The sequence below is a fragment of the Mirounga leonina genome, unplaced genomic scaffold (genome assembly GCF_011800145.1).
Source record: "Mirounga leonina isolate KUSES-001 unplaced genomic scaffold, KU_Mleo_1.0 Mir_114, whole genome shotgun sequence".
Lineage (NCBI taxonomy): Eukaryota > Metazoa > Chordata > Mammalia > Carnivora > Phocidae > Mirounga > Mirounga leonina.
Window position 1 is genome coordinate 38993140 of NW_023270265.1, and position 20229 is coordinate 39013368.

The 20229-nt window shown below is 35.8% G+C and overlaps 1 protein-coding gene across 1 annotated transcript in view; it reads left to right on the plus strand.

Moving 5' to 3' along the window:
• Positions 1–20229, plus strand: part of ATRNL1 (attractin like 1) — a 796918-nt gene that overhangs the window by 313542 nt on the left and 463147 nt on the right. The window contains exons 23-24 of the mRNA XM_035029745.1: positions 6500–6578; positions 8850–9007. Of these exons, the coding sequence (XP_034885636.1) occupies positions 6500–6578; positions 8850–9007 (237 nt within the window). The remainder of the gene's footprint in view (positions 1–6499; positions 6579–8849; positions 9008–20229) is intronic.

The window sequence follows — 20229 nt, forward strand, 5'->3', positions numbered from 1 at the left end:
ATATATTTTAATAGATTGACTACTGAGGTCTAGACAAGAAACATCATGGAAATATCTCCTAGTTCTGAGTTAGGGTGAGGAAAAGGAAACATTTTTAATTTAATTTAATTATGTATATTAGTCCCCATACAGTACATCATTAGTTTTTGTTGTAGTGTTCCATGATTCATTGTTTTAATATAACACCCAGTGCTCCATGCAGTACGTGCCCTCCTTAATACCCATCACCGGGCTAACCCATCTCCCCCCGCCCCCTCCTCTAAAACCCTCAATTTGTTTCTCAGAGTCCATAGTCTCTCATGGTTCATCTCTCCCTCCAATTTCCCCCTTTCATTTTTCCCCTTCTTCTTCTAATGTCCTCCATGCTATTCCTTATGTTCCACAAATAAGTGAAACCATATGATAATTGATTTTCTCTGCTTGACTTATTTTGCTTAGCATAATTTCCTCCAGTCTCATCCATGTTGATGTAAAAGTTGAGTATTCATCCTTTCTGATGGCTGAGTAATATTCCATTGTATATATGGACCATATCTTCTTAACCATTCATCTGTTGAAGGGCATCTCAGTTCTTTCCACAGTTTGCCTATTGCAGACATTGCTGCTATGAACATTGGGGTGCATATGGCCCTTCTTTTCACTATATCTGTGTCTGTGGGGTAAATACCCAATAGTGTAATTGCTGGGTCATAGGGTAGCTCCATTTTTAATTTTTTCAGGCACCTCCACACTGTTTTCCAAAGTGGCTGTACCAACTTGCATTCCCACCAACAGTGTAAGAGGGTTCCCCTTTCTCCACAACCTCTCCAACATTTGTTGTTCTTGCCTTGTCAATTTTTGCCATTCTTACTGCTGTAAGGTGGTATCTCAATGTGGTTTTGATTTGAATTTCCCTGATGGCTAATGATGATGAACATTTTTTCATGTGTCTTTTAGCCATTTGTATGTCTTATTCGAGTAAGTGTCTATTCGTGTCTTCTGCCCATTTTTTGACTTGATTATTTGTTTTTTGGATGTTGAGTTTGAGAAGTTCTTTATAGATCTTGGATACCAGCCCTTTATCTGTAGTGTCATTTGCAAATATCTTCTCCCATTCTGTGGGTTGCGTCTTTGTTTTGTTGACTGTTTCCTTTGCTGTGCAGATGCTTTTTATCTTGATGAAGTCCCAAAAGTTCATTTTTGCTTTTGTTTCACTAGACTTTGGACATGTATCTTGAAAGAAGTTGCTGTGGCTCATGTCAAAGAGGTTACTGCCTATGTTCTTTAAGATTTTGATGGATTCCTTTCTCACATTGAGGTCTTTCATCCATTTTGAGTTTATCTTTGTGTATAGTATTAGAGAATCGTCAAGTTTCATTCTTCTGTATATAGCTGTCCAATTTTCCCAGCACCATTTTTTGAAGAGACTGTCTTTTCTCCATTGCATATTTTTTCCTGCTTTGTTGAAGATTATTTGACCATAGAGTTGAGGGTCCATATCTGGGCTCTCTATTCTGTTCCATTGGTCTATATGTCTGTTTTTGTGCCAGTACCATGCTGTCTTGGTGATCACTGCTTTGTAATATAGCTTGAAATCGGGCAATGTGATACCCCCAGCTTTGTTTTTCTTTCTCAACATTTCCTTGGCGATTCGGGATCTTTTCTGATTCCATACAAATTTTATGGATTTGCTCTGGGTAGCATAGACATTTTAACAATGTTTATTCTTCCGATCCATGGGCATGGAATGTTTTTCCATCTTTTTGTGTCTTTTTCAGTTTCTTTCATGAGTGCTCTGTAGTTCCTAGAGTATAGATCCTTTACCTCTTTGGTTAGATTTATTCTGAGGTATCTTATAGTTTTTGGTGCTATTGTAAATGGAATTGATTCTCTGATTTCTGTTTCTACAGTTGCGTTGTTAGTGTATAAAAAAGCAACTGATTTCTCTGCATTGATTTTGTATCCTGCCACATTACTGAATTGCTGTATGAGTTCTAGTAACTTGGGGGTGGAGTCTTTTGGGTTTTCCACATAAAGTATCATGTCATCTGCGAAAAGAGAAAGTGTGACTTTTTCTTTGCCAATTTGAATACCTTTTATTTCTTTTTGTTGTCTGATTGTTGTTGCTAGGACTTCTAGTACTATGTTGAACAATAGTCGTGAGAGTGGGCCTCCTTGGCATGTTCCTGATCTTAAGGGAAAGGCTCTCAGCTTTTCCCCATTGAGGATGATATTCACTGTGGGTTTTTCATAGATGGATTTTATGAACTTGAGGAATGTTCCCTCTATCCTTATACTCTGAAGAGTTTTAATCAGGAAAGGATGCTGTATTTTGTCAAATGCTTTTTCTGCGTCATTTGAGAGAACCATATGGTTCTTCTTTCTCCTCTTATTAATGTGTTCTATCACACTGATTGATTTGTGAATGTTGAACCACCCTTGCATCCCGGGGATAAATCCCACTTGGTCCTGGTGAATGATCCTTTTAATATATTGTTGGATCCTATTAGCTAGGATTTTGTTGAAGATTTTGGAATCGATATTCATCAGGATATCGGTCTGAAATTCTCCTTTTTGATGGTTTGGGGATTAAGGTAATGCTGGTCTCATAGAATGAGTCTGGAAGCTTTCCTTCTGTTTCTGTTTTTTGAAACAGCTTCAGTAGAATAGGTATTATTTCTTCATTGAATGTTTAGTAGAATTCCCCAGGGAATCCTTCAGGCCCTGGACTCTTGTTTTTTGGGAGCTTTTTGGTCACTGCTTCAATCTCATTACTGGTTATTGGCCTATTCAGGTTGTCAATTTCTTCCTGTTTCAGCCTTGGGAGTTTATAGGTTTCCCGGAAAGCATCCATTTCTTCCAGGTTGCTCAGTTTATTGGCATATAGTTGTTGATGATAATTTCTAATAATTGTTTCTATTTCCTTGGTGGTAGTCATGATCTCTCCCCTTTCATTCATAATTTTATTAATTTGGGTCCTTTCTCTTTTCTTCTGGATAAGTCTGGGAAGTGGTTTATCGATCGTATTAATTCTTTCAAAGAACCAGCTTCTAGTTTCGTTGAATTGATCCACTGTGTTTCTGGTTTCCAATTCATTGATCTCTGCTCTAATCTTAATTACTTCTCTTCTAATGCATGGCTTAGGCATCTTTTGTTGCTTTTTCTGTATTCTCTAAGGTGTAGAGTTAGTCAGTGAATTTGGGACTTTTCTCTTTTTTTGAGTGAGGCTTGGATGGCTATGTATTTCCCCCTTAGGATTGCCTTTGCTGTATCCTATAGGTTTTGGACCGATGTGTTTTCATTCTCGTTGGTTTCCATGAATTGTTTAAGTTCTTCTTTGATTTCCTGGTTGACCCAAACATTCTTGAACAGAATGGTCTTTAGCTTCCAACTGTTTGAATTTCTTCCAAATTTTTTCTTGTGATTGAGTTCCAGTTTTAAAGCATTATGGTCTGAGAATATGCAGGGAATAATCTCAGTCTTTTGGTATCAGTTGAGACTTGATCTGTGACCCAGTATTTGGTCTATTCTGGAGAAAGTTCCGTGTGTGTTCGAGAAGAATGAGTATTCTGTTGTTTTAGGGTAGAATGTTCTGTATATATCTATGAGGTCCATCTGGTCCAGTGTGTCATTCAAAGCTCTTGTTTCTTTGTTGATTTTCTGCTTTGATGATCTGTCTATTGCTGAGAATGGAGTATTGAGGTCTCCTACAATTAACATATTGTTATCAATATGACTCTTTATTTTGGTTAACAGTTGGATTATGTAGATGGCTGCTCCCTTGTTGGGGGTGTAGATATTTACAGTTGTTAGATCTTCTTGTTGGATAGACCCTTTAAGAATGATATAGTGTCCTTCTGTGTCTCTAACTACAGTCTTTAGTTTAAAATCTAATTTGTTTGATATAAGAATTGCTACCCCAGCTTTCTTTTGAGGTCTGCCGGCATGGAAGATGGATCTCCATCCCTTCACTTTCAGTCTGGATGTATCTTTAGGTTCAAAATGAGTCTCTTGTAGGCAGCATATGGATGGGTCCTGTCTTTTTTATCCAATCTGCAACCCTGGGCCGGCTTAGTTGTCACATAGTCTTTCAATTTTTGCCGGTCTTGGAAGCTCTGCATCTCTCCATCCATTCTAAATGACAACCTTGCTGGATAAAGTATTCTTGGCTCTGTGTTCTTCTGGCTTAGTACCCTGAATATGTCTTGCTAGGCCTTTATGGCTTGCCAGGTGTCTGTGGATAGGTCTGATGTTATTCTGATGTTCCTCCCTCTGTACGTAAGGAATCTCTTCCCCCTAAATGCCCTGAAGATCGTTTCCTTGGTTCTAAGATTTGTGAGTTTTACTATTACATGCTGGGGTGTTGGCCTGTTTTCCTTGATCTTGGGAGGGGTCCTGTCTGCCTCTAGGACTGGAATGTTTGTTTCATTCCCCAGATTAGGGAAATTCTCAGCTACGATTTGCTCAAATATATCTTCTAGTCCTGTCTCTCTCTCCACCCCCCCCCCCAGGATTTCCAATATTTCTGTCATTGAAACGTTTCATGGTGTCACTTATTTCTCTGATTCTATTTTCATGGATTCTGAGTTGTTTTTCCCTAGCCTCCTCTTTTCCCTTTTTGCCTATTAATTGGTCTTCGAGGTTACTAATTCGTTCTTCTGACTCGCTTACCCTAGCTGTTAGATTATCTAGATTAGATTGGATCTCATTGATACCATTTTTAAATTCTGCCAATTCAGCTTTCATTTCTGCCCTTAGAGACTCTATGTTGCCATTAATTGATTTCTCCATTCTAGCTATTGTCTTCATAATTGCTAGCCTGAATTCCATCTCCGATATCTTGGTTGTATCTGAATCCATTTGTAAATCTGTGGCATAAGTCATAGTCTCTGAGTCTTTCCTATTTTGGGGGTTCTTCCTCCTAGTCATTCTGTTGAGGGGTGTTTGAGGGAATGTATAGAGTCCAAATTATTGACCACAAACCAAGCATGATGCACCTGTTTTCTAGGGACCTTAGGATTGCTGGCCTCTTGTTTTCCCATCCTGTCTTCTGGGGGAGGGGCCTGCAGTGCTGTTACTCAGGCAACCCTGTTTGGGCAGAGTTGTCCTGCCCCCTGTGGTGGAGGATGGGCTCAGTGGAAATCGTTTTTTGGGGGCTTTTGTTCTCTGGCGGCTCTCCTTGTCAGAGCCATGTCTCTTCCCAGAGTCAGAGCAGAAGAGACCGTTTCCAACCCTCTGCCTCAGAGCAGAGAGATTGCAGTCTGTTCTTCAGTGAGCTCTCCAGGACACACTATCTCCGTTTCTGTCTGTGGTGCTATAAACAGCAGGGTCCTGGGTTGTGCGCCCGTCAGCAGCGCTCCCAGTCCTCACCTCCAGGTGGGGGCATGTCTCTGCCCTTTATGCTTCTAAAACCTCCAGCTGCCCCCAGTTTGCACGTGCGGCCCTGCCACTCTTGGTTTCCCTTCAGGGGGCTGCCCTAAAGTCCCTTCCCCACCGCTACTGGTCTGTGAGTCTGTGCCAAGTCCCCAGTGCAGGAGGCTGTCACTTGCAGGTGGTGTAGGATCCCCATAGCCAGGCTCCCTCCCGCTGCCATTTATCCTCCCATATCTGCCCATGGAATCACGTCTCCCCGCTTCGTACCTCAAAACCAACCACCTGCAATTTTCTGTTTGTAGAGATCCAGATCTATCTTCTTACATTTCAGGCTGATTTTTGGCTGTTCAGAGTGGTTTGGTAGATATCCAGCTCAATTCTGGGGACCGTTTCAAATAGGGTCGGTAATCCTCTTCCATCTTCCACGACCACACACACACATTTTCTTTGAAAGTGTAGGATGCTAAACTATCATGAGAGGTGCCACTGAGAATGCTTGTAACAACATTATATCTAGTTATATAAATATAATTTATAACTAAAATAAATTCAACTTGGAACAGTTACTGAAATTAATATAGATTAGTGATCAGGGCTTCCTACTTATCCTACATAAAAAAAATAATAAATAAGTACCTTAATTATTTATACATTTCCTACATTTTGACAGTAGATTTAATTCTAACCCATTTTTACCTGAGAGTTCTAGTTTATGTATCATATATATATATTTTTTCAATACAGATATGTTTGTATAATAATACTATATGCACCTAAGAAGAAATCTTTCAACAAAACAATAATCTCACATTGCTATAAAATTACTTTGGACTAACCTAAACCTGTATCATTTAACTGTTAACTACAGGTAAGCAAAGAGAATCAAAATACAAATAATGAATTACAGCAGCCTCTGGTTTACATACAGAAGGCTGGATTATAGTAGGGAGGATAAATGGGAACTTTAAACCAGCTTTGAATTTATCACCTATATGTTTTCATTAAAAAAGTATAACTGACATCTACACCTAGTTGAATATTGACAAAATGTATAGAGTCTGTGAAATATAGCATGGGCATAATTAAAACACAAAACATTATTTAGTGTAATTTGATTTTTTAACCCGAATATTTTCTTTCTTGGTAGTCAAACAAAAATTTGGATATTTCGATTAATGCATCAAACAACTTTAATCTCAACATTACATGGTCAGTTGGTTCAACAGGTAAGAGGATTTTGTTGTCGCGTGTCTTTCACATGTTTGTTTATGGAATGTGTTCTCACATGGCCTTTTATTGTTAATTCAAATATTGAAATTTTAAAAAAATGTCATTGTGCTGATTCAGGTAAAAATAATAAGTAGCATTGTTAATAAAGTTTCATTCCTTTGTCAACTTTGTCCCTTATTCAATTAAAATTAGATGCATAACAAATACTGTACACCACATAATTTTTTAAAATGGTAGTGTTATGAATTGCTATGATTTTAATTAAGATATTACTTCTTTAATGACTAGGGACTGAGATTTCAGTTATTTGATTCACTATTGAAGCTATAAATTTAATTATTAACCTTAATATTGATAGAAAACAATGAAATTTTGTGCATGCTGATAAATTAACATGTTTTCTATTACTTTCAAGCTTAGAAATATACTATTCCCTTTGTCAGCTTCAGTGCTGAGAGAAGGTTGGAAAAAACCCCTATACTTAATATGTCTTCCGTAATAAGGTTTTTAAGTTGAAGTTTTTGACTTTTAAAAAATGTAACCAAGATTAAAGTAAACTATGTTGGATTATGAAAAAGTGTGCTCACATTTTTGTATTTACATCTTAGGAAATTCTGTTGGTTTTTATTTTCTATATCAAAGATATACTTTTGCGTAAAAGTGTTGGAATCTTCTTTAAAGAAAATATGTGGATTCTTAGACATCCATATTTGATTTCTGAAATTCAAGTCATTATGCCATTTTAATATGTAGAATCGGGGACATGTAGAATTCAAGAATGATGAGGTCTTTGCAGTTCTAGAACCTATATTCCATGTGTTAAAAAATGAGAAGTTTGGGCAACTATATAGTTTGTTACTATGGTGCCAAACATATAGTAAAATCTTGGCATTTTGAGCTTCATTAATTAAGAATTCATGATGGAATACTGGGTTGGCTCAGTTGGTAGAATATTTATTTTTTGATCTTAGGGTTGTAAGTTTGATTCCCATGTTGGGTGTAGAGATTACTTAAAAATAAAATCATTTTAAAGAAAGGAATTCATGAAAACTTGTACTATTAATTTGAATTTTACTTTGTCACAATAAATTGACTCTAGAAGATTTTTAAAATTTGTTAACAAAAATAAATAAAACCTTTGTAATTAGTTTAGAATGGTGATTTTTTTTTTTAATGGAAGAAATTGCTTGTAACTTTTAGATTCCCATAACCCTAAATCTCAGAAATTTTGATTTATCAGGTTAGGAGATGGGGTCAGGAAGTCTGCCTTTTAAAACAGCATCCCATGTAATTTTGGAATAGGTGATGAGTTAGAAATTAATTCAGTTGCTCAGTGTACTAATTCTAAATATTTTTACTGTTTTTTAAGGTGGAAGGCTTAGTAAGATTGTTGGAAATGTTTTGTTCCAGTTGGTCAATTTCAGTAAATATTTATTGAGTATGCAATATGTGTTTAACTAATTAAACATTTAATTAGTTAAACCTTTCAATTTATTCAAAGTAGTGATGGTTCAATTTGTGGTTAAGACAAATAAATTGATTCCTTTTCCATTTTTTAATTGGATTGAGACATGTGAATATGTCCTGATTTGTTTTGAGAGGCTCTGTGGAGTAGTAAATAGAAGGAACTCAGTGTTTGGAGCTAATATATACCTGAGTTCCAAAGTGGAATTTACTATTCAGTAGCTATAAACTTAAGGCAAGTGTTTTAATCTTTCTGAGGGTCAGGTTTCAATTTGAAAAATATAGATGGAATACCTCTGGGATAAAACTGTTACTAGAAAAGAATATAAAATCTCTACACCAGTGACTAGTACATAGCACTTAATCAGTGGTATCATTTAAGATTTATTTATTTATTTATTATTTATTTGAGAGAGAGAATGAGAGAGAGAGAGCATGAGAGGGGGGAGGGTCAGAGGGAGAAGCAGGCTTCCCACTGAGCAGGGAGCCCGATGCAGGATTCGATCCTGGGACTCCAGGATCATGACCTGAGCCGAAGGCAGTCGCTTAACCAACTGAGCCATCCAGGCGCCCCGAGTGGTATCATTTAAAAAAAATAATTTTTATACTATTTCCATTAATTTTAATGTGAATTTTATTTCTCCTTTGTTACTCTAAATAGTGAACAAGTTTATTTTGATAATTATGTTTTTATACGTACAGTTCTAAAAATTAAGTAAATATAATATATATTTTTAAGTTCAAAAAGATCCTTTTTTCCTAATAGGAGTTTTAAAAATTTGTTATTATTATTTACATTTTAGCTGGAACAGTATCCGGGGAGGAGACTCCTATAGTTTCCAAAACTAATATAAAGGAATACAGAGATAGTTTTTCCTATGAAAAATTTAACTTTAGAAGCAATCCTAACATCACATTCTATGTGTACGTCAGCAACTTTTCCTGGCCTATTAAAATACAGGTAAGTGTTAATAGTGTTTAACATAATGACCATTGAGTATTTTCTTAACAAAAACCATGCTGTTTTTGTTTGAAGTAATGATATGGATAAGATTTCTATGTTTTGAACAACATGAAACGTATTGATCCTTGATAAAAAGGGTACATTGAATGTCTAATGATGAATGTGTTGTTTATTTTTTGACTGTTCAAAATCTATTGGTTTAATGTTAATTACAGTTTTCTTTTTGGGTAAGAATGGAGTGCCAGAGGGGCAATATTATTTCGCCTAGTTTATACTCTGACTGAGAAGACTAGGAGAACAGAATCCAAGTTCAGAAGGTTTATCTATGTGGTCTTGAAGTTTAAGATCCAGCATAGATAGAAGATAGGTCAAAAGTAGATGGCTTTCTCCTTTGTGATATTAGCTCAAAGGGAGGGCTTTAGCCTGATTAAAGTACAGGTGGTAAGTTTGAGGCCTGGTATCCAGGAAAGGGGTGAAAACTGGTTATTTCTTGGGACTGGGCTTTGCACTGGACAGCAGATCTTCTCAGTCTCTATGCCCAGGTTTTGACTCCTCTCATAGTTATGAGAGCCATGGAAAAATGTGCTTGAGTATTCCCCAGGGACTCCAAAGGATGACACAACCAGATTCCAGGTTTAAAATATCACAGCTGCCCCCTGATCCAGGCAGCATGTCTCTCCCTTTCTCCTTTAATTTTCCTTTTTTCCGGCAAAATCTAGTGGAGGGGGACACACTTGCTGCTTTAACACTTCATTTCCCTATGGCCCAACAGTGAAAACTGTCAGTCACACAGCCAACAGATTATCTGTCCTACATTCAGGTTGTGAAACTCGATTGACTTGTATTTCTAGTTTAGTGGTCCTCGAAGTGTGGTCCCCTGATCACGAGCAGCAACGATAATGAATGTCTTTATTAAAAATGTTCATACTAATGATATTGAATCAATCAAAAAATGTAATTTTTTAATGAAATTATATTCTAAGAAATGCATCAAAACTTCAGATAACCAGATTGTTTGGGTTTTCTGATCAACTGTATACTTCATCTGAGGGTTAGATACTCTGTTCTTACAGCTTTACTTGAAATTATTTGCTTTGTTTAGAATCTCATTTTTCTTTTATTATATATTGAACATAATTTAAACTTCATTAAAAATTTAGGGTAAGCAGTACTTAACAGTTCTTTAAGACCCACTACCTCTCACTGTTGATTTCTTTATGCTACATATAGATGTTGTATATTTCTTTCCTTTTTTTATTAAAGTATATTTCGTTTTTTATTGTGTTTAGTGATAGGCTGCTAAAGGCTTTAGATTTACTACTAGGAAACATTTAGGATGTTCTTTCTATCTTGAATTAGTCAGGGTTTGTGTTCTTAATTTATGCTTTTATGAAAGAAAAGCCTGTATGTTGTAATGTTGGCATTTGTTCATATATTCATTCTTTTATGACTGATTATTTGATTAGATTGAATTCAAATTAGTTTATGGAAATCTCCTATGTACCAAGCCCTGTGCTAGGTCATTATGTTTTAAAATCTTTAAGGGGTGCCTGGGTGGCTGTCAGTTAAGTGTCTGCCTTCGGCTTGGGTCATGATTTCTGGGTCCTGGGATCGAGCCCCGTGTCAGGCTTCCTTCTCAGTGGGGAGTCTTCTCCCTCTCCCTCCATCTCATTCTCTCTCTCTCTCTCTCTCCTGCTCTCAAATAAATAAATAAAATCTTTAAAAAAAATCTTTAAAAAGTGTACAGATTATTCTTTCCCCTTTCATATTAATGACAGCTTATGATCTATGACTAGAAATTATTTAATTTCTATGTGATTTGTGGGAAGATAGTGATTTTTAAAAATCATATATTTATGGGAAAATTATTTTTATTTGTAAGGCTAATTCAGCATCTAAATTAAGGAAGTTAATTAACTAAGAAATATAATCACTACTCAGTAATGAGAATTATTTTGATATTTTTATTTCTTCATTGTATAGTGATTGATTTAGATGCTATTATGGTCAGAAAATGCTGGAAATATTTTGACCTTGAGGATGTTGGATGCATCATTTTATTTTCTAGGATTTATACAGAAATATGAATCAGATTTCACTTGGTATATTCAAATTATGATTAAAGGCAACAAAAGGGTTCATCTATTGATCATATTAAGTAGTGATTAAAATTGATATAATTGCTACATTTTAAGTTTTTTCATGTCCTTCATGTGTGGTTATCTAATTATTTATTTTTAAGCAAATTACATCATTACTATAGAATGTTAATGAATATTTAATGGTTAAAAATTAAATTTTAAATTGAATTTTCTTTTGAGAACATACTAGCAATATGTTCTAGAAGCCACACCAGAATTTGTGTAATAAAGTTGAAATATTCTACTCTCCCCAAATAATAAAATTTAGAAAGTAACTGATGGTTAAGATAGGTAGAGCCTAATTCCTACTTTTTGATTAAAATAATTATATTAGTTCTGAGAAATATGTTATATTAAAGCACATGAGTATGTGTGTTTGTTTATAGGATTGTAAAATAACTTTACTATTTTAGATTTATTTGCTAATAGAATTGAAATACCCTGATTTTTTAATGCTTTTGAATGCTTAATCAACCTTGTTATACAGGGGTAAGCTCCAGTTGGTCATTTGTATTAGTTTTTTATGTATTGTTGGATTTGATTTGTTAAAATTTTGTTAAGAATTTCTATACCTATGCTTATGAGAGGTATTAGTCTATAGTCTTCTATTTGTTGTAATCTTGTTTGACTTTGTATCATGGTACTGCTGGCCTTATAAAATGAATTGGAAAACATTTCCTTTTAATTTTCTGAAAGATTTGTGTGGAATTGATATTATTTTTTCTTAAATTTGTGGTAGAATTCAACATTGAATGTATTTGGACTTCCAGGTTTCTTTGTGGGAAGGTTTCAACTAAAATTTCAATGTCTTTAATAAGATTTAGAGGTTTGTGTTTTCTATTTCTTCTTGAATGAGTTCTATCAGTTTGTGTTTCACAGTTATATTTCTTCCATTTGATTTAACTTGTAGAATTTACTGGCAAAAGATTATTAATAATATTTACATGTTATCCAGTAGATATCATCACTCTTATTTCTGATATTCATAATTTATTTCTCCTTTCTTTCTCTCTCTTTTTTTCCTTGATCAGCTGGAGAGTTATCAGTTTCATTAATTTTTCTTTGAGAAACAAATGGTTCATTTATTTTTTCTATTTTTTCCATTTCATTAATTTCTTCTCTTTATTCCCTTTCTTTTGCTTACTTCGACATTAATTTGCTCTTCTTTTTCTGGTTTCTTAAGGTGAATACTTTCCAATTTCCTTTTTGATTTCCTCCATTGTCAGTTGAGTATTTAGAAGTGGCATATTTTATTTACAGCGCTTTGGAAAATGTCTAAAAATGTTTCTGTAATGTATTTCTAATTTAACTTTATCGTCACAAAAAATATTTTGAATGATTTAAATTCCTTAAATTTAGTGAGACTTATTTTATGACCCAGTGTGTTTTGCAGAATAATGACTCCACAGAAGTAACCACATCCTAATCCCTGGTGCCCGTGAATATATTATCTTACATGAAAAAGGGGAGTGTGAACATGTGATTAAGTTTAGGGTGTTAAGATGCTTATCCAGGATTGCTAAGTAGACTCAACCTAATTAGCTGGGTCTTAAAGTAGCGTTTGCTGCCTGAAGTCAGGGTTAGAGAGAGATGTGCATACAGAAGAAGAGTTAGAGAGAAGCAAATTGCTAGCTTTGAATATGGGAGAAAGGGGCATCTAGAAGCTGGAAAAGTGGAGGAAACAGATTCTTCTTTAGAGCCTCTAAAAAAAAAACAAAAAAAACACAGCCCTGCCAATACCTTGATTTTAGTCCATTGAAACCTCTATCAGACTGCTCACAACAGAACTGTAGGAGTAAATATGTCAGATTTCTAACATACAGAACTGTGATAGTAAATTTGTGTTGTTATTTAAGCCACTAAGGTCATGGTAGTTGGTTGCCACAGCAATAGAAAATGAATAAATCTGGTGTTTTAGTACATTGGGCTATCATAACAAAATAACACTGACTGGGTAGCTTATAAACAATAGAACTTTTTGCTCACCATTGTAGAGGCTGGAAAATCACTATCAAGGCACCAGCATAGTCAGGTATCCTCTTTCTCATTCATAAAGTAGCACCTTCTCACTGTATCCTCACATGGTGGAAGAGGATAGGGAACTCTGTGGGACCTTTTTTGTAGTAGCACTAATCCCTTTCATGAGGGATCCACCCTTGTGACCTATTCACCTCCCAAGGGTTTTGCCTATTAATACCATTGCCTTTAGGAGTTAGCATTTCAGCATATGAATTTGGGGGCAGGGGCATAAACATTCAGACCATAGCACCCAGTATATGATCTATTTTGGTAAATGTTCCTTGGACACTTGCAAAAAAAGGTACATTTTGCTGTCATTGGGTGGAGTGTTCTACAAATGTGAATTAGGTCAAGTTGGTTGATGGTTTTTTACGTCTTCTAATGTTCTCATTGATATTCTTTCAATTTGAGAAATGAGTGTTGAAATCTATAACTGTAATTGTGAATTAGTTTATTTGTTCTTGTAGTTCTTTCAGTTTTTACTTCATGTATTTTGTAACTCTTTTAATTAAATACATAAATGTTTAGGGTTTTTATGTCTTCTTGATGAATTGATGACTTGACTTTATCATTAGGAAATCACTTTCTGTATTCCTGGTAATATTCTTTGCTCTTACTTTTCCAGATATTATTATAGCCTCTCCAGCTTACTGTTTATTATAGCTAGAACACTATATAATTTTTTTATGTTTCAAGTTTTTATTTAAATTCTAGTTAGTAATAGTGTAATATTGGTTTCAGGAGTAGAATTTAATGATTCATCACTTACATATAACACACAGTGCTCATCACAACAAGTGCCCTCCTTAATACCCATCACCCATTTATTTAGACTATCTCCCTAGCCACCTTCCCTCCATCAACTCTGTTCTCTATAGAGTCTTTATGGTTTGCCTCCCTCTCTTTTTTTTCCTTTCCCATATGATAATCTGTTTTGTTTCTTAAATTCCACATATGAGTAATATCATATGGTGTTTGTCTTTCTCTGATTGACTTACTTCGCTTAGCCTAATACACTCTAACTCCATCCACATCATTGCAAATGGTAAGATTTCATTCTTTTTTAAGGCTGAGTGATATTCCATTGCATATATATACACCACATCTTCTTTATCCATTCATCAGTTGATGGACATTTGGGCTCTTTCCATTCTTTGGCTGTTGTTGATAATGCTGCTATAAATGTCTGGATGCATGTGCCCCTTCGAATCAGTATTTTTGTATCCTTTGAGTAAATACCTGGTAGTGCAATTACTGAGTCATAGGGCTGCTCTATTTTTAACTTTCTGAGAAGCATCCATACTATTTTTCAGAGTGGTTGGACCAGTTTGCATTCCCACCAATAGCGTAAGAGGGTTCCCTATTCTCTTCATCCTTGCCAAAATCTGTTGTTTCCTGTATTGCTAATTTTAGCTGTTCTGACAGGTGTGAGGTGGTATCTTATAGTTTTGACTTGTATTTCACTGATGATGAGTGATACTGAGCATATTTTCATGTGCCTGTTAGCCATCTGTATGTCTTTTTTTGAAAAATATCTATTCATGTCTTCTGCTCAATTCTTAACTGGATTATTTGTTTTTTGGGTGTTGAGTTAGATAAGTTCTTTATGGATTTTGGATACTAACCCTTTATCAGAGATGTCATTTGCAAATATCGTCTCCCATGCAGTAGGTTGCCTTTTAGTTTTGTTGATTGTTTCCTTTGCTGTGCAGAAGTTTTTATCTTGATAAAGTCCTGATAGTTTATTTTTGCTTTTGTTTCCCTTGCCTCCAGAGACATATCTAGTAAGAAGTTGCTATGGCTGATGTCAAAGAGGTTACTGCTTGTGTTCTTCTCTAGGATTTTGACAGATTTCTGTCTCACACTTAGGTCTTCCATCCATTTTGAATTTATTTTTGTGTGTGGTGTGAGAAAATGGTCCAGTTGCATTCTTCTGCATGTTGCTATCCAGTTTCCCCAACATCATTTGTTGAAGACTGTCTTTTTTCCATCGGATATTCTTTCCTGCTTTTGAAGATTAGTTGACCATATAGGTATGGGTTCATTTCTGGGTTTTCTCTTCTGTTCCATTGATCTAAGGATCTGTTTTTGTGCCTGTACCATACTGTCTTGATCATTAGAGCTTTGTAGTACAGCTTGAAGTCCGTAATTGTGATGCCTCCAGCTTTGCTTTTTTTTTTTTTTTTTAAGATTACTTTGTTTATTTGGGGTCTTTTGTGGTTCTGTACAAATTTTAGGATTGTTTGTTGTAGCTCTGTGAAAAAGGCTGTTCATATTTCATTTTTTTTTTGTTTTTAAGATTATTTATTTATTTGAGACAGAGAGAGAGAGAGAACAAGCAGAGGGAGTGACAGGCAGAGGGATAGGGAGAAGCAGGAGCCTGATGCAGGGCTCAATCCCAGGACCCTGGGATTCTGACCTGAGCTGAAGGCAGATGCTTAACTGACTGAGCCACCCAGCCACCCAGGCACCCATGCTGTTTGTATTTTGATAGGGATTGCATTAAATGTGTAGATTGCTTTGGGTAGTATAGACATTTTAACAATATTTGTTCTTCTAGTCCATGAGCATGGAATGTTTTTCCATTTCTTTGTGTCTTCTTTAATTTCTTTCATAAGTGTTCTCTAGTTTTCAGAGTACAGATCTTTTACTTCTTTGGTCAGGTTTATTCCTAGGTATCTTATGGTTTTTGTGGTGCAATAGTCAATGGAATCAATTCCTTGATTTCTCTTTCTGCTCTTCATTGTTGGTGTATAGAAATACAACAGATTTCTGTATGTTCATTTTGTATCCTGAGAGTTTACTGAATTCTTGTATCAGTTTTAGCAATTTTTTGGTGGAGTCTTCTGGGTTTTCTACAGAGTATCGTGTCGTCTGTGAATAGTGAAAGTTTGACTTCTTCCTCGCTTATTTGGATGCCTCATTTCTTTTTGTTGTCTGATTGCTGAGGCTAAGACTTACAGTACTATGTTAAATAACAAAGATGAGTTATATAAGACTGATGAATCACAGACCTGTACCCTGGAAACAAATAATACATTATATGTTAATTAATTGAATTTAAATTAAAAAAATAACAATGGTGAGACTGCACAATAAACCTGTCTTGTTCCTGACTGTAGAAGAAAAGCTCTCAGTTATTCCCTATTGAGGATATTAGCTGTAGGTCTGTTGTATATAGCCCCAATGATGTTGAGATATGTTCCCTTTATCCCTACTTTGTTGACAGTTTTTATCAAGAATTGATGTACTTTTTCAAATACTTTCTCTGCATCTATGAGAAGATCATATGGTTTTTATCCTTTCTTTTATTAATGTGTATCACACTGATTGATTTACAGACATTGAACCACACTTGCAGCCCTGGAATAAATCCTACTTGATTGTGTTGTATGATTCTTTTAATGTACTGTTGGATTTGTTTTGCTAGTATTTTGTTGAGAATTTCTGCATCCATGTTCATCAGGGATATTGGCCTGTAATTCTCCTTTTTAAGTAGGGTCTTTGGTTTTGGAATCCAGGTAATGATGGCCTCATAGAATGAGTTTGAAGCTTTTCTTCCATTTCTATTTTTTGGAGCAGTTTGAGAAGAGTAGGTATTAACTCTTATTTAAATATTTGGTAGAATTCCTTTGGGAAGCCATCTGGCCCTGGACTTTTGTTTGTTGGGAGTTTTTTTTTTTTTTTTTTTATTGATTCAATTTTGTTGCTGGTTATCTGTCAAATTTTCTATTCTTCCTGTTTCAGTTTTGGTAGTTTATATCTCTCTAGGAATTTATGCATTTCTTCCAGATTGCCCAATTTGCTGGCATATAATTTTTCATAATATTCTCTTACAATTGTTTGTATTTCTGTGGTGTTGGTTGTGATCTCTCCTCTCTCATTCATGATTTTATTTATATGGGCCCTTTCTGTCTCTTTTTGAAAGTCTGGCTAGGGTTTTATCAATTTTAGTAATTCATTCAAAGAATGAGCTTTTAGTTTCACTTATCTGTTCTACTGTTTTTTATTGTTTCCATTTTGTTTATTTCTGCTCTGATCTTTATTATTTCCCTTCTTTTGCTGCATTTAAGCTTTATTTGCTGTTCCTTTTTTAGCTTCTTTAGGTGTAAGATTAGGTTATATATTTGAGATTTTTCTTGTTTCTTGAGGTAGGCCTGTATTGCTATATTCTTCCCTCTTAGGACTGCTTTTGCTGCATCCCAGAGGTTTTGGTCCATCATATTTTTATTTTCATTTGTTTCCATGTATTTTTTTTAATTTATTCTTTAATTTCCTGGTTAACCCATTCATTGTTTAGTAGGATGTTCTTTAACCTCCATGTATTTGTGGTCTTTTCAAATTTTTTCTTGTGTTTGACTTCCAAGTTTCAAAGCATTGTGGTCAGAAAATGTGCATGGTATGATCTCAATCTTTTTGTATTTGTTAAGGCCTAATTTGTGACCCAGTATGTGATGTATTCTGGAGAATGTCCATGTGTACTCAAAAAGAATGGGTATTCTGCTGTTTTAGGATGAAATGTTCTGAATATTTCTGTTAAGACCATCTGGTACAGTGTGTCATTCCAAGCCCTTGTTTCCTTGTTGATTTTCTGCTTAAATGATCTGTTCATTGCTGTAAGTGTTAAAGTCCCCTACTATTATTGTATTATGATAAATGAGTTTTTTTGTGTTTGTTTTTAATTGATTTATATATTTGGATGCTCCCAAGTGGGTACATAAATATTTACAATTGTTAGATCTTCTTGTTGGATAGATTCCTTTATTATGATATATTGCTCTTCTTCATCTCTTGTTACAGTCTTTGTTTTAAAATCTAGTTGTCTGATATAAGTATGACTACTCTGGCTTTTTTTAATGTCCATTAGCATGATAAATTGTTCTCCATCCTCTCTCTTTCAATCTGCAGGTGTCTTTAGGTTTAAAATGAGTCTCCTGTAGGCAGCATATAGATGGGTCTTGTTTTTTTCCATTCTGATACCCTATGTCTTTTGATTGGAGCATTTAGTCCATTTACATTCAGAGTAATTATTGACAGATACAAATTTGGTGCCCTTGTATTACCTGTTAAGTTGTTGCTTCTGGAGATTTTCTCTGTTCCTTTTTAGTCTTTGTTGATTTTGGCCTTTCTTTCCCACTCAAAGAGTCCCCTTTAATATTTCTTTCAGGGCTAGTTTAGTGGTCATGAACTCTGTTAGTTTTTATTTGTCTGGGAAATTCTTTGTCTTTTCTTCTACTCTGAATGACAGCTTTGCTGGATAAAGTATCCTTGCTTGCATATTTTTCCCATTCAGCACATTGCATATATCATGCCACTCTCTTCTGGCCTGCCAAGTTTCTGTGGAGAGATCTGTTGCTAACTTGCTTTGTCTTCCCTTGTTAAGTGAGGGATTTCTTTTCTTTTCTTTTTTTTTTTTTTTAAGATTTTATTTATTTATTTGACAGAGAGAGACACAGAGAGAGAGGGAACACAAGCAGGGGAGTGGGAGAGGGAGAATCAGGCCTCCCACCGAGCAGGGAGCCTGATGCGGGGCTCGGTCCCAGCACCCTGGGATCATGATCTGAGCCCAAGGCAGACACTTAACGACTTAGCCACTCAGGTGCCCCAAAGTGAGGGATTTCTTTTCCCTTGCTGCTTTTGGAATTTTTTTCCTTATCTCTGTTTTGCAAATTTTACTGTGATGTGTCTTGATGTTGGCCTGCTTTTTTTGAGTTTGATGGGCATTGTCTGTGCCTCCTGGATTTAGATGTCTGTTTTTTCCCCCAGATTAGGGATATTTTCAGCTATAATTTGCTCAAATAAACCTTCTGCCCTCTTTTCCCTTTCTTCTTCTTCTGGGACTCCTATGATGCAAATGTAATTACACTTTATGGAGTCTCTCAGTTCCCTAAGTCTACCTTTGTGATCCAATATTTTTCTTTCCCTCTTTTTTTCAGCTTCATTATGTTCCATTTTTATCTTCTTATTTTATCACTTATTTGTTCCTCTGCTTCTTCCACCCTTGTGGTCATTACATCCAGTCATTTTTGCATGTCTGTTATAGCATTTTTTATTTAAGCCTGAACTAGTTTTTAGGTCTTTTATTATCTCTGTGGTAAGAGACTCCCTGGTGTCTTCCATGCTTTTCTCAAGCGCAGCTAGGATCCTTCTGATTGTTGTTAAAATTCTGGATGAGGCATATTACTTACATCTCTTTCAATTAGATCTGTGTGACCTTTTTTTGTTCTTTCTTTTGGGATGAATTCCTCCATCTTGGCATTTGTCTAGGTTTCTGTCTTTTGTTGTAAGAAAAGCCTATGTTGTTTCCTGCTCCCTCTGGGGAGAGTCTCACTGAACTGGGACCGGTGCTGATATGTTTCAGAAGGGCAGTCAGACAAATGCACAGGAGCTAGTAGTTTAGAGTAAAGAGTAGCAAAAGGCCATAATCAGGTTAGCTGCCCTCAGCAGGTGTCTCTACCCCTAGGCTAGTGAATGGGACAGGGTAATGGTGCTTCCTTGTCTCTTTTGTCTCCTGAGAGGCAGTGCCACCTCTCCCAAATGCATTCCAAGAAGGGGAACCGTCTCTCCCAGTCTGATCCAGGTGATCCTCAGACCATGCTTTCTGCTCCCATGTCTTTACCCTCTTTCTCCACCGGGGCTGCACTACACCCACTGGGCTTAACATCACCTACAGCACGGGCTTCTATAACATCTGGTTGTAGAAACTCATGATAATCAGCCCCTTTCATTTTCCTAGTCAATGGTTTTGGGAAAATGTTTTTCTGTGCAATCCCCTGTGTGTTGCTCTCTCTCTCTCCCTCTCTTTACTCTGTCCATGATCAAGGCTCCCTCCCCTCCACAGCAACCCTGATACTTTTCCCCCCAAATCATGTATCTGCACTTCCTTCTTTCCATGATGTGGCCTCTTTTCTCACTCTACTTGTGCAGTGTGTTCTCTCAGTCTTCAGATCAATTTCTTGGGTGTTTAGACTTACTTGATATTTATCTAGCTGTGTTCTAGGGATGAGGCAAGCATAGGGTCCCCCTACTACTCCACCATCATGACTCCCTCTCTAGAAA